The 14,911-nt window shown below is 41.2% G+C and overlaps 2 protein-coding genes across 6 annotated transcripts in view; one reads left to right on the top strand and one right to left on the bottom strand.

Annotated features, from left to right (window-relative positions):
- Window positions 1-8,389, bottom strand: part of CERS6 (ceramide synthase 6) — a 317,612-nt gene extending 309,223 nt beyond the window's left edge. The window contains exon 1 of one of the 3 annotated variants that reach the window (XM_073305741.1): window positions 7,800-8,389. In XM_073305741.1, coding sequence (XP_073161842.1) covers window positions 7,800-7,996 — 197 coding nt within the window. In that variant the 5' untranslated portion in view covers window positions 7,997-8,389. The remainder of the gene's footprint in view (window positions 1-7,799) is intronic. The other 2 variants (XM_073305736.1, XM_073305737.1) reach the window with 2 other exon arrangements.
- The window catches only part of STK39 (serine/threonine kinase 39), a 198,994-nt gene continuing 191,446 nt past the window's right edge, over window positions 7,364-14,911 (top strand). For 2 of the 3 annotated variants that reach the window (XM_073305735.1, XM_073305733.1), the window contains exon 1: window positions 7,364-7,718. In XM_073305735.1, the coding sequence (XP_073161836.1) occupies window positions 7,406-7,718 (313 nt within the window). In that variant the 5' untranslated portion in view covers window positions 7,364-7,405. The remainder of the gene's footprint in view (window positions 7,719-14,911) is intronic. The other variant, XM_073305734.1, reaches the window with a different exon arrangement.

Raw genomic sequence — 14,911 nt, 5'->3', positions numbered from 1 at the left:
TAATCTTTAGATATATAATCTACATATATTCAGTTTTTATACCTGTATCTTTCCTTTGGGGTTTGTCTCTATAGACAAATTATCTAGGTGGCATATGCACATATAATTATAACAATTTAAATGACTTCAACTTATGTGTCTCAAACAATAAACAAATATTAATACTGTATTCCATGTTAATTTATTTTTAGTCCAGAGATCTCAACTCACTTTACAAATATTGATCCTTTCATTTCTCTGTGCATCAGTTTCCCATTTGTAAAATGGGAATAAAAACACCTTCCAACACTCACAAGAGTATGAAGAGGATAAATTAATTCAGCTACTACAGTTAAGGGGGGCTATCAGTAGTGTTCCTTCCCCAGGCCTTTCCCTACACTCAGAGCAAGGTGCCCCCCACTCATCCAGGTCATTGATCTGCAGCGTGCAGGTGGTTTTCCCAGTTCCCAGCTGAAGATGCTCAGACCTCCAGCTGGGTCCCACATAGCCCAGAAGGGGTGGACTGTCTGAGAAGGAAACAAAAGAGGAATTAACACAAAGGATGTCATGATGGCTGGAGTGGCTCACAGCTGTGAATGCCTACTTCAAGACACACTGTCAGTAAACAGGGCAGACACCCGAAATTGGTGGTGTATTCTATAATTAGATTTTACCAACCCAGTCACTAATGTTAACTCCTGGATCATCATACTAGTCTTACCATAGAGTCACAGACAGTATCTTCAGACTCTCTGGTCTATCTTTCCACGCAGACTAACTGCATTTCATGATAAACAGTCACTTACACCAAAGATTACATCACACCAGGTTGCTCCAAGAGACCAGTCACTTACCCCAGATCAACTGGTACTCTAGATCTTATACGAAACACAATGCTGTTAGCCAATTCTACAGTAAACTAACTAAAGGTTTATTAGCTAAGAAAAAAGAATGAGAGTTACTCAGAGGTTAAAAAAGGTTAAATATATGTACAGCTGAGTCACAGTCTATAATTCAAAATGGTAACAGAGATGTAGTAATTGGCCAGTTTTCCAAAAGTCTCTCAGGGCTACCTGGAATAATTCTGGGGATCTCAGTGTTCTAGTTCAGTTATTCCACTCTGTTAGAATCCAAACAGTCCAGAGATAGAGAATCTTTCCCTAAATCCATACTTACAGCTTCGTCTCACAGAAAACAAGCTGACAGGGTCACTACCCATGTGGGCTTTTCCTTTGATGACGGGCAGTATGTCTTTGACCTCAGATCATCACACACAATGACCACTTGCTTTGAAATTAGCGCTTTTCTATTACAGATCTTCATTCACATTCCACAAGCTTCTTCCTTGTCTGATGGGTTATTTAGTTACAGGGGTATTTACAAGGTAAATGTTTCCTATTGCATTATAACAGAATACCGATAAATAAAAACAATGCAAGTAACATCCCATTTGTTTTCATGAAGTTTAAACGCCACATACACTCACACGTTTAACAATTACTTTGATCTATATTAATACACAAGCGAATTGACCGGGGGCTTCAGCATGAGCTGGCACCTGGTCTGTCAGCATCACAAAGGAATCATCCCAAATCTGTTTTAAGGCTCTCATTGGGGTGAAGCCCTAAAGTGAGTTAACAAGTAAACAGAAAGGAAAAGTCAATTCCTAAAGTGAATCAGCATCAGACCTGCACACTCTCCCTTCAGGGAGGACCATCAGACAGCAGTCATCTAAGGAGCTCCTGCCTTCAACTAGCCTTCTCTCCAGGACTGAACTTGTGCTCTCCTCCCTGTTCTACCATCAGCTGAGCTGGATTTCTTCTTTTTAAGCACCTCCCTCCAATTCTGCCATCTCTCGCAGGAGATGGGGCAGGGCCACCTGAACCCAAATTCCATCATTAATCCCATGTTGCCCAGTTTGCACACCCCACCCCAGGACCATGTAATTTCCTGGATAGATTCTTACAGATGGAAATCCCGAGAGAGCCCAGATTCCTTGACACACAGCCACAAAATGTTCAGTCCTTCTAAAATGCTTGGTATTCAGACCAAATCACTTTAACAATAACTAAATCAGAATACACACAATAAAATAAATCTTCAGTCCATTGTTTTTTTCCCCATTGTGATTATGTCCCAAATTCATCCAAAATTATTCTGATAGAGCTCCTGATTCCTGCAAATTCCAATCCAAGGCATTAGACTGCGACCAATACATGATTTACCAATTGATTTACATATTCCAAAACCTATCTATGGAGCTCTATCTACTCAACTAAGAGTTCAGAACATTTGAAATATATGTAATTATTAGTTTTGCATTTATGAGCTATCCAAGAGATAAGTACTAGCTTGACTCTGTCACTTTTACATTGCTGGTATAAATCTAAACTGGTTTGGTAGTGACTGAAAGTTACCCACAGTTAGTATCCTTCGGGCAGTCTCAATGGAGAGACAAGACCTGAAAGGACATGGTGACTCAAGCCTGGTCTATACTAAAAAGTTAGGTCAACCCAGATACGAAGCTCAGGGGTGTGAAAAATCCACACCTCTGAGCAATCTAGTTAAGCTGACCTAACCCCAGTGTAGATAGCGCTAAATCAATGGAAGAATATTCTTTCATCGACCAAGCTACCGCCTTTCTGGGAGGTTGATTACTAATGCCAGTGGGAGAACCCCTGTCCTCAGCAAGGATAGTGTCTACACTGAAATGCTACAGTGGCACCTCTGTAGCGTTTCAAGTGTAGACAAGCCCTCGGCTATCCTAGTGAGGCTTCCTTCTGAACAAGACTGGGAAATGCTACCACTGGTGTTTGCTCCATTGATTCCTGTCTTGTACCTGCTCTGTGGATAACTGGAGGGCTACAGGCCTAAAGTTGGTCAAAAGTTCTCTCTTATTCTGAGTGCCCAATTTGAGACACCAGGGCCCAGCTCCTCAAGCGTATTTAGTAACCTAACTACCTTTGAGGATCTGGGCCCTGATGCCTCACTTACAGAGCTATTGAACATGGGAGTTACTCAGCACCTCTGAAAATTAGACACTAGATAACTCAAGCTGGGTATTCAAAAAGTAAGTCACCCAAAATGAGACCTTATTTCTTTAAAATGTTGGCCTTGGTATCTAGGATTGTTAGACATCATTCACAAGAACTAAAGTCACTAGTTTTTTTTTAAAAAATCATGTACTAGTGGTTGTGATTGAACCCACTGGAAATAGCACAAAGAATAGTTTCTATCACAAAAGTCCATATGAGTATGGGGCATTGTGGAGAAGGGAAAGAATTAAAGACTAATTTGAATGTTTGTGTAGCAAACGACAGGATTGTACACACTGATTGTTGATGACTGTAGTGTGCACAGTGATTGAACCTGGAATCTCCTGTACCAAGAACACAAAAGCCTATGGTTTGAGCTAAAGAAATATATTCATTAAATGCCAAGGTAGAAAATTCCGATCCCACTTGGATATAGCAAACCACACACACTAAGGCCCTGGATCTGCAATGAGCTTTATCCTACAAGTAAGACCCCTGTGCCCAAGGAGTCTCCCACTGATTTCACTGAGGCTCTGCACAGGCACAGTGGACTGCTCACACAATATTCCTTGCAGAATCAATGGCTCTGTCAATGTACTATATCCTTTTGTAATGTAATTTTGGTGTCAAGAATATTCTATCTTCTAACTTGGTAAAGTGTAAACATATATAGACTAGTAAGTACTAGTAACTACACCTAAACTGCATGGCCCCAGTCCTGCAAGCTCTTATCTAAGTGAGAAGTCTCACTGAAGTCAGTAGGACAATTCCCACGTATGTCTTAGAGTCTGATTTACCATAACTTATTTAGGTTTTTATTTAGGCTTCCAATAATAAAGTTCAGTATTCAGATAATAATAGTTCTATACTTTCAATTATACAACTAATGGATCAGAAGTAACAGCCATATTCTATGAGTCCTTACAAAAATATAACTAAGTACTAGTATTTCTTCCCATCTATGAACTTTGTAACCTGTAAAATAGGTCTTAGAACAAAAATTCTTAGAACAAAGCTGATTAATCAACAGGCAACAATACCAAACATGTAGCGTGGGATTTTCAAAAGCGGTCAGTGTTGGCCTAACTCTTTTCTCCTTGTAGTCTAGAAGGGTTGTATCATTTCATGTCAAGTACTGACAAGGACTTATTCTCATCATTATCAAGAGGGAAGGCCAAAACAAGTTCAGAAAAAAACAAAACTAGCCTGAACCTTCACCTGTATCTCAAAATTAATCCTTTCTTCAGATCAGATAAATCTGTAGTTCCAAATGAGTTTCTTGGATCCTTTCCTGGCACCTCCCCACATTTGCAGATATGTTGGCGGGGCCTCTTCCTCTTTAAATGTCTGAAGGATCTTCTGGGAGAAGTGTCTCCTTTCACCCTTTAGCTAATTAGCAAAGTCTTCAATGCTGTGTGGCCCCTCGCCTATGCATCTTCAGGGGAAGACCTCTTTAACAAGGGCAGCTGATCAAGTGGCACAGCTCAACAGTTTGAAGGCCTCGTTGCTGCTCTCTTTCATATTTGGCCTGATTTTGGAGCTCCCCCTTGAGTTATACCCCAGTATGCACGGCACACCTTTGAGAAGTTCTATAGTGCGTAAGATCCCTGCTCTGAAAGGTTTTCCCCAGGAAGGCTGCTAATCTCATAAAATGGCAGGAACCTTATGAGCTCTAGGTTCCTAGAGATAGGTCATGCACCTTGGGAAGAAAGAGTCTTATAACATCATCAGATGTAAAACTGAGCATTGTTTCAACAGAAACAGTGATACAGCAGGACAGTGGGGTGGGAGGAGGTATTGTTTCATGATTTCTGTGTGTATATAAAGTCTGCTGCAGTTTCCACAGTAAACATCTGATGAAGTGAGCTGTAGCTCACGAAAGCTCATGCTCAAATAAATTGGTTAGTCTCTAAGGTGCCACAAGTACTCCTTTTCTTTTTACTGTACCAGCAGCAGCCGCACAAGAATTCATAATTTTTTTCTTAAATCTGAATACAGATGGAGGAGATGGCTGTTCTCCACTGAGTGGCAAGTAACTAATTTTTTCTGTGCTGATCGATTGCTCTGTAACGTTGTGGTCTTATTTTTTCCCCCCCAGACTATTGCTGGCAGGAAGATCTTCTTTACTAACAACAAGTTGTGTTGTCTTGGTATTAACCTGATTACTGTGGTATTAGCATGACAATTTCATATTTCCACTTCCACTTTTTGCTAACCTTTAATTTTGTTGGAGATAATTTCTAATGTGTATATATTAAAATATTTTAATTACATTTCTTTAAAAAGTCAATTAAGAGAGGACATTTGAGCATCAGTGCAATGCAAAAATATACAGTGCTTTCTTTCTGTACTGCAGAAACAGGTATCCATCTTGAGCCTAATTGGCAGGTAGAAGGATGAGAGAAAAGACCTTCAATGCACAAACATGATTCAGTATTTACCAAGTGTAGGTATAATTTGTGCTAGACGTCAGAATTAGGGGTTCCTCCTTTATTCAGCATTCAGATTTCCCAACAGAACTTTTGTGACAAAGAAATAACTTAATAATCAAGCAAATTGCTATGCTTTTCCAAGGTGATCTTCCTCTGCTAACTAAACAGCTTCCTTAAATAAGTTACACAGCAAAGTTCACATTTATTACTTGGTCCAATTCTGTTTGTTCTTCCATTGTTGCTTCCATTATTGCTTTAACCTTTGCTACTCTATATTTCATAGTACTAGTAGGAACTATTAGTCTGTTATCTTTAGTTCTCATCAGCATAGACATATCGACCCTGAAACTCCCCCCACTCAGATAAAATTTTCCAAATTTAGTTTGAATAACCTTCAAAAATCTTTCAGTCATAGCTGCAATAACTGAAATTAAAAAAAAACACTTTGAAAGTATATTTTGCTTTTTAATAACATTTGTTAATCTGAAACAATGTGATATGTACAAGTCATTTAGGGCCAAGAATGGGCATGAGGGCAGAACTGGATCTGTATTTTCTGGAATTATTTAATAGGTAAACATTTTTACTAGAGCTATGAAATGTACAACAAAGAGGAAATAAAAGAGTTAAAATCCATGTTGCTGACATCACAAGCAGCAGAGTTCCATAACTCACACAGTGACTTTGCTTTTCTGCAGTCATCTTCATTCTTGTATAATGAAAAACAAAGTGGAAAAGCCTTATACTACTAACTTTTATAGAGCAACAAAATAATTTAAAATCTCTTAGCACTAATCTAAATTCTGTTCAACCAAGGAATTATCTCTCTGCCCTGCACAGAAACCTGCTAGTTCATTGACAATATAGACTGAGTTCATACACTAGTGTAACATGGCACTGGTCCATTCACCTCAATGCAACTTATATCAGCAGTGAATTTGGCCCTTTGTTTGTTAAGGTACAAAGGCCCCAGCTCTGCAAAGATAAATGCATGTTCTTAAATTTAAGAACATGAATAATCCACCTGAAGTCAATGGGACTACTCACATACTTAATATGAAACATATGTGTATGTCTTCAGGGGTTAATAGATGCTTTCTATCTCCTTGCAACCCCTATGGAACTCACTGACTTCAATGGGATTCTCAACAAACAAGATTCCTCTATAACAGTGGTTTTCAACCTTTTTTCATTTGCAGACCACTACATATTTTCAAGTGGCGGAACAGACCCCTTTGGAAATCTTAGGCCCCCAGGGGTCCCCAGACTACAGGTTGAAAACCACTATTCTATAGTAATGACAACCTTTCATGGACCCCTTAGAGTCTGCAGATCCCTCAGGTGTCTGAAGACCACAGGCTGAAAACCACTGATCTATAATGGATCCACTTGCCGGACTGGGGCCTATACAGTGAAAATGAGCCATGACATCCTTGCCCTGGCCTCACATCACTTACAACATCACTGATTGAGACTACCCAGATGACCAACAGAACTAAACTAGAATTCAAAAGACTGAAAATGGCCACAGAGTGAGTGAAGGGCTATACAAAAAAAACTGTAATGCGCCGAGCAAGGAATGGAGAAAGCCGTGATGCCTCCTAAAACTTAGCACCACTTTTTAAAAAAATAAGCCTTAACTACAGATGTATTTCTATACCCCGGCTTCACCCATAGGTTTTCCTACAGGACAGGCTCGGGGAGTCTCTCTCACAGGGCAGGAGCCCCAAGTTCAAGCTGTGCCAAGTGATGCCAGACACCCCAGAGCGGCGGGGGGAGGGGGGGCTGTCGGTGGAGAGTTACCCACCCAAGGAGGCGGAGATCCACCTCCGCCCGACCCCCTCCCGGGCAGGTGCGTGCCCAGCTGGCTGCCAGCGGGCCCCCCGCCGCGCCAGCTCCCCCGTCTCCCCGCAGCTCGGCGGCGCTCAGGAATCGCCTCACACCCCGGCGCGAGGGACCATGCCCGGGGCTGGCCTCGTGCAGCCGCAGCTCCCCGCCCCGCCTCCTCCCCCCCCCCCCCCCCGCCGTGCGGCTGGCGGCTCGCAGGGAGGGAGCGTGAGCAGCGAGCGAGCGAGCCAGCCAGCGAGCGGGCGGGGGTTAAAGGTGCCGCTGGAAGGGAAGTTTGGAGAAGGTCGTGCGGTGTCTGTGCGCTCCGGCAGCATCATGGCGGAGCCCAGCGACTCGCCTCTCCACCTCCAGCAGCCCGCGCCGGCGGCCGCTCCCGCCGCCTGGCCCATCTGCAGGGACGCCTACGAGCTGCAGGAGGTTATCGGTCAGTGGGGCGGGGGCCGCGCGGGCGGGCCGGGCTGCGCCGGGCAGGGGGAACGCGCCGGGAGCCGGCTGCGGGGCCTACCGGCGTTTGCTCTCCGCGGGTGTCTCTCCCTGCGGCGGGCGGGCGCGCCCGGCACTGCAGCGGCTGCAAACTTTATTTCCGAGGCGCCGGCTGGGGCTGGCTGCCCCGCTCTCCCCGCGGGCGGCGGCTCCTGGTGGGGGCGCAGTGGCAGCCGCCCCAGCCCTTCTGCGGGGCCGTGGGGATGAGCCCCAAAGCATCGTCCCCCCACCCCTCCGCTATCAGCCAGTGGTGAGCAGCGAGCTGTAAAGTAACCGCTGGCCTCGCCTCTCCTCTGCTCTCGCCGGCTGTAACGGTGCACCCTGTGTCTTGCTCTATCCGTTCAGAGTAGTCTGCATCTTTCCGGGGTGGGGGCGGTTAAACCTCCCCATCTGCGGCTCCTGCTGATTTCCTTTTTGAAAGCCTTCATTTCCTTTTGCTCCCTTTGCATAGCTTTAATTTTGTCCCCATCTCCTCTTTTCATCCTCCCCATCACTCTACTCTCCTATACACTATACTCTTACCGCTGTTGTGATTATGGCTTAATTTCATTGGTGCAAGCCTTCCCCTTCGGTTTAAGGTTTAACACCCCTCCCCCAAACATGCAGGCAGTGTGCGCTGGGATTGTGCATGTAACAATTAATTGCTATCAAAATGTGTCTGACTTAATTTTCCTCCCAACTGTGTGGATCGGATCATTATGAATCTTGCAAGGTGAAAAGATGACTGATGGTAACAATATGTCTAATGGAAGGCTGTATGCTTTTTTTGATCTGGATGCTATTTATTGCTAGTTAATCAGTTCAAGAATACTCATTCTTATATTTTAAAACAAACAAACAACCCTGCAGAAACTAAAAGCCAGGTCCAAAATTGCAGTTGTCATTCCTTGAGATTTGGGCTAGAATTCATTTACCTCAAAAATTCCTGTAGTTTTGCTTTGTGTTGCTCTTGTAACTAGTAGTGCTTTTAATATTGCACACTATTTGCTGATAACTGTGACAGATGCCATTTTTAATCAGGGTTGTAAATCATGTACATTCAAAGTTGTTTCTTTGGCTATTTAGTTTCCACAATCAGAAACTAAGTGTTGCCAATGAGAAATAACTTACCCCTTCACTCTCAAGTTTTACCAGGCTCTAGTTTTACTCATGTTCTTTCCCTTTTTATTCCCCATTTCTCCACCTGAACTGCACTAAAATGAAGAAGGCTGAGGCCTGGTCTCCTGATATAGCTATGCCAGCAAAACTTTTAAATATGGAGTGGATTGGGGGGTGGGGGGGCGGAGGGAGGAAATCACACTTCTAACTTTGACATAGCTATGCCGCTGAAAGCCCTAGTATGGAAGCAGGCCTCTTGCCAGTATACCAAGAGAACTGAAAAAAGCTATACCAGAAAAATAGCTGTTTTGCTGGTATAAGCTACATCCCCAGTAGATCGGTTTGCTGGTAAACTATACTCACAAATTCTTTCTGCTGTAGAGAAGGCCTGAGAAGGTGTTAATCTAATCCTTATCTGCTGTTGCAATGGGAGTCTGTAGTATATTTCTTATTTAAGTACTGGTTGTCCTCCGTTGGTGCAGTTGTAGAATGGCTGAAGATTAGGGCCAGTCTACACGGGCAACGCTAAAGCGTGGCTTGTGTGGTCACGGCAGAGAGCTCTCCTTGTGCTCTTAAAAACCCCATGCCTACGAAGGGCATAGCTACCAGCGCTGAGGCACTGTCTATGCTGGCGCTTCACAGCGCTGAAACTTGTGCTCGGGGGACAGGGAGTGTTAGTGCAGTTGTCATAAATATAAAGGGCAGGGTAAACGCCTTTAAATCCCTCCTGGCCAGGGGAAAGCTCCTCTCACCTGTAAAGGGTTAAGAAGCTCAGATAACCTCACTGGCACCTGACCAAAATGACCAATGGGGAGATAAGATGCTTTCAAAGCTGGGTGGGGGAGGACAAAGGGTTCTCTCTGTCTGTGTGATGCTTTTGCTGGGACCAGAGCAGGAATGCAGGTCAGAACTCCTGTAAAGAGTTAATAAACAGTCTAGCTAGATATGCGTTAGATTCTGTTTTGTTTAAATGGCTGATAAAATAAATTGTGCTGAATGGAATGTATATTAAGGTTTTGCCTAGGGGGATTCTCTATGTTTTGAATCTGATTACCTTGTAAGGTATTTACCATCCAGATTTTACAGAGGTGATTCTTTTACTTAAATTAAAATTCTTCTTTTAAGAACCTGATTGCTTTTTCGTTGTTCTTAAGATCCAAGGGTTTGGGTCTGTGCTCACCTATGCAAATTGGTGAGGATTTTTATCAAGCCTTCCCCAGGAAAGGGGGTGTAGGGCTTCGGGGGGATTTTGGGGGGGGAGAAATGTTTCCAAGTGGGCTCTTTCCCTGTTGTTTTTGTTAGATGCTTTGTGGTGGCAGCAATAAGGTCCAGGGACAAAAGGTAAAATAGTTTGTACCTTGGGAAGTTTTAACCTAAGCTGGTAAAAATAAGCTTAGGGGGTTTTTCATGCAGGTCTCCACATCTGTACTCTAGAGTTCAGAATGGGGAAGGAACCTTGACAGCTATAAATTGCCAGTGTAGACAAGCCCTAAGGGCTTGCAAGGGGCGGGGGAAGAGTGAGTGTTTACTTCTCAAAAAAGCAGTTTAAAAAGAGTTTATTGAGTGTTCAAAAATTTTAAATAGGTATATTTATCTATTTATTGACACAAATGTTTAAAGTGCCCATAATTGCAAAGTTGGGACACACTTTTTGGGGAAATACATTCCTTGTGTAGATAGGCCTCCATGCTAACTAACTGATAGTATTCGATTACCGCAGTAAAGTGACAGGTCAGTTTCTTGTAGCATAAGAATCAGGATTACTTAGTGAGGAAGGCAAGGAAGGGTTCTACTGGACCCTGATCCAGTAAAGTGCAGAATGCTTTCTTGGGTGTGCTGAGTATCCTCAACTTCTATTAAATTTAGTTTAGGAACAATGACTTTTTCTAAATGCCACAAGAAATATTTTCTATAAGCAAAATAGCCTTTTATTTACAGCCTCTCAAATACAGCAATATATTGTTTTCTTTGTCTTAAGTGGCAAAGGACTGCTATGACAGACATTTTTCCTAAATGACTAAATGAATATTTATATTGCATGTTTTGAAAATGTTTATTTTGTATGTAAATTCAGTGCAAATGAGTAAATACGGATATAATTTTAGAGTTGCGGGCTCAATGTAATACTACATAATATCTTCAAATGAACTTAGTGTACGTAGGGTTGCTTTTGTATACCTTATCTTAGTATCCAGGGGAAAATAATACAGTTCCAGAGTCTGACTGCCACTCCTATTCAGTAAGCAGCATTTAATCACTGAAGCTCTTAAAGTTTAATCACTTCATGAACATGAGTACTGCCACTTATTAAAATAAACTTTCCACAGGTGAATAGCTTTATGTACACACACAACTGTCTGTGGGATAGGAGCCTGAAGGGATATGTTTTGTTCTAATAGTCCTTTGCCAGTTAAACCAGGAAAAGTACAATATATTGAGGCATCTGAGTGGGATTTTTAAGAAGAAAGACATACCAGTCTTCTTTAGCACAGACTTCATAGGCTTACATAGTATGGAATATTTCTCGGTGTAACTAAAGTCCCCTTTTATCTGTAGACTATATCTAATGTCTTAAGAGATATTTCAGGGTTTATTAGTGGCAGCCATATTGCTAAAAAGTACAGTAACCTACTTTTTGGAACTGGTCATGTTTGATTTAATATCGTGAGAGGGTAATCAGTTTCCATCCTGCTCTTGTAGGGTAAGCAACTGGAAATGGTGCCACTGTTTTTAATAAAATGTTTGCTTACTGTTAAACCACTTCCTACCTTAATGGCAATTTAAAAACTGCCTTTGAGCTTCCATATAGCCTGTGTCATAAATAATGTTTTTTCCCCAGTGATATATCTGTGGCTAGCTGGAGGCCCAAATGCCCAGTCAGGGAAAAATTGGTAATTAAGATATGAGAAGCACTGTTTCCTCTAGGAATCTTAAAACAAACAAACCCTGCCCATTTTGCTAAACAAAATATCTTTTCTTTTAAGGTTGTGTCAGCACTTTCATTGCAAATTCCTACTATCATGAGTTAATTTCATTAAAAATAATTGTGGGTTGAAACCTGGTATGGAGATTCTTGGAACAGAAGGAAATAGCCTTTATCTGTACCATGAACTGATTCAATTAAACTGTGTGGTGGATTTGGCCATATTTGAATATTTTGTTGTTGGCTGTTCTTTAAAGTCTTGGTATAGTTTGAGATACAAAAAGCTACTGATTATAAGCAAATTATCTTTAATAGAAGTAAATAAGATTCAATATTCTTGTCAATTGAGCTCTTTTATTGTGGATTGGCTCTGAATAAGATGACTGAAATAAGACACATCTGATTTTCTGTCACTTCATAAAACTTCTACATATCTTCCTTTCTAGCATATAAGAGAATTTGCTCTTAAGGATTTGTGAACTGAATTTCCTTGCTTTTGTTTCTATGACATTTTAATATAATTCTGTATTTGTTTAGAGTCCTGTCAAATGGATGAGATGCTACCAAAGATAAAGCAATGTTATGATGAGTGTGAGAAGACTTTCTGAATGCTTTTGAGCAAATTGCTTAAGACTCTGTGCCTCAATTTCCCCATTTGTAAGTGAAGGGCTAGTTCTCTCCTCCTTACAGGCTATTTTGAGAGCCTTGGATGGAAGGTTCTGGCTAAACTAGAGTTACTTTGAAAGAAAAAGATTGTCTGCAGAGTTTGAAGAGAATTTAAGCATATTTTACGTTACAGATCACTTAAAAATTCTCATTTGAAAATTTGACTTTGGTCTAACGTTGCCTTGTCACCCTCCAGCTCAAAAAAACTTGTGACAGGTACCACCGAACTTTCAATGTAGCTAATTTCCTCTAATTCATGGAATCTAACTTCTGCATTAAACACATAATTTAGCAAAACCTGTCAATTTTTGTTGTGGATGATTTTGTGGACAACCCTGCTCCTACTGATGGTAGGGTTTTTGTTTGGTGCTTCTCACCCCCTCGCCCCCCCCCCTCACCCATTTGCACCAGTGACTTCACTGGAAGCAGAGCCATTTACTCAGTGTCTATCTAGTGTCTAGTTATAGCTGAGAAAGAATGAACACTTCTGGAGGTTTGAGCTAATGGAGACCTTCATTTAGCTCAGTGTTAGAGGTATGTGGTTGTGGAGATGAAGGACTGAGGTTCCAGTCGCGAGTCTGCAAGTGTTTGCTGTCTTATAATGGAGAGAGGGAAATGTTTTGATAGTTGTGGATGTAATTGCAGTACCTCTTTTTTTTTTTTTCATTGTCCTTCCTGTAATTAGGAGGGTATAGTATCACTGATTACCAGAATACCTTAAGACTTTGGTTAAACCTGACTGAGTACTCATTGAGATGAAAATATTCAAAGGGCTTCTTTTTGAAGTGGTAATGGGAACAAAGAACACTAGTCATTTCCAGTCTGCTCAACAAAATGTTATACCACAGTACTTGAAGCCTAGGTAGATCTTGACACTAGCTTTTGCAAGAGGCTGTTCAAATACATGAATTGTAAAATGCTTAAGAAATAGTATTATTTGAGAACCAGATGGTGGTGGTATTTAGAATTTTTCTGTCCCCAGAAATGTTAAGTATAAAGAAATGCATATCTAACTACAACCTTAACTCTGATCCTAATCAAGTAGTGTACTTTCACCATTAAATCTCAAACACTGCACCTTCACACATGAAAACATTATATAATATATATGCCACTGATCAGCCTAAATTGAAGTCCACATAACTTATTTATCCGTAATTTTCTTTCCTTTTAAGCTACATGTTTCTCAGGAAACAGTTACAAATACTTTCCCAAAAATTTCTGTCAATTGATAAACTGTTAAATGGAAAGTTCTAACTTCTAATTTCTTAAAACAGAAAATACATAATACAGAGGAGGGGAAAAGACTAAAATTAATGAGTGGCTGTTGCTTAAAGTATCTTTTTTGGGGGGGGGGGTCATGTTTTAAATAAATTCTCAGTTCTTAGGCTTTTAGTGTGTTTAAGCCTCACCATTTTACAGTAGTTACCCTTGGTGATCACCAAAGCTTGCTGGAGACATTAGGAAACCTATGAGCAGTAGTAGAGGCATGGGTGCAATCTGCCTGCAGAGACAGGAAGATAACTATGGCATTGGTTTACCCTTCTGGTTTAACTTTTGGAAGTGAATCTTCTATATTAGAAGAGCTGGAAACTTGTTTACTTTAATTGAAAGCATACATTCTGTGGACGTTGACATTTACTTATAGCAAGCAGTAAATACTTTTTGTTTTTGTGGGTTTTTTGTTTAAGTCTGACTTATAGCACTGGCTAGCAAACTGAAGTATTGATAACGCCATTAGATTGTATTTGTTTTTGAGGTTTTGGAGTGCTGGTGTATGATTATCTTCTGGACAATATTATTGCTTAGTGTGTCAAGACTATTTTAATGCAAGATAAAACAAGCTGTCATGGTTTGTAAGAATGAATCTCCTATGGTTATTGGGGTGAGGTGGCAAAATAGTGTAGAGGTGATGTGAAATAGCCTTAAAGCAGCTTCTTTGCTCAGCACTTGTGGAGCTGTAGAGCAATGAAAACCTTATTGGGAGGATCTAGGCAAGTACACTACTGTAACTGAGTCTGTATTTCAGAATACTGTGGAGTTCTGTGTAACTGGTTGCTGACTTACAGGGTGTGTATTCTGTGTTGGTGCTGACAGTCCAAGGGTTGAAATGAGCAGACATCCCATTCTGTGTTCAGTCAACTAAAGCTTACTTGTATAGAAATTAAAAGGTAAAGTGACTAGAGTGAAATCCCTGCAAGCTGCATGGACACTTTTCAAAGACACTGTAATAGAGGCCCAACTTAAATGTATACCCCAAATTAAAAAACATAGTAAAAGAACTAAAAAAGATCCACCGTGGCTTAACAACCATGTAACCAGTGAGAGAGAAAAAGGCATCTTTTAAAAAGTAGAAGTCAGATCCTAGTGAGGTAAATAGAAAGGAGCATAAACACTACCAAATTAAATGTAAAAATGTAATAAGAAAAGCCAGAAAGGAGTTTGAA

The sequence above is a fragment of the Lepidochelys kempii genome, chromosome 11, assembly GCF_965140265.1.
Source record: "Lepidochelys kempii isolate rLepKem1 chromosome 11, rLepKem1.hap2, whole genome shotgun sequence".
Classification (NCBI taxonomy): domain Eukaryota; kingdom Metazoa; phylum Chordata; order Testudines; family Cheloniidae; genus Lepidochelys; species Lepidochelys kempii.
Note: the sequence above shows the minus strand (reverse complement) of the source record. Positions and strands in the feature narration are given on the sequence as shown.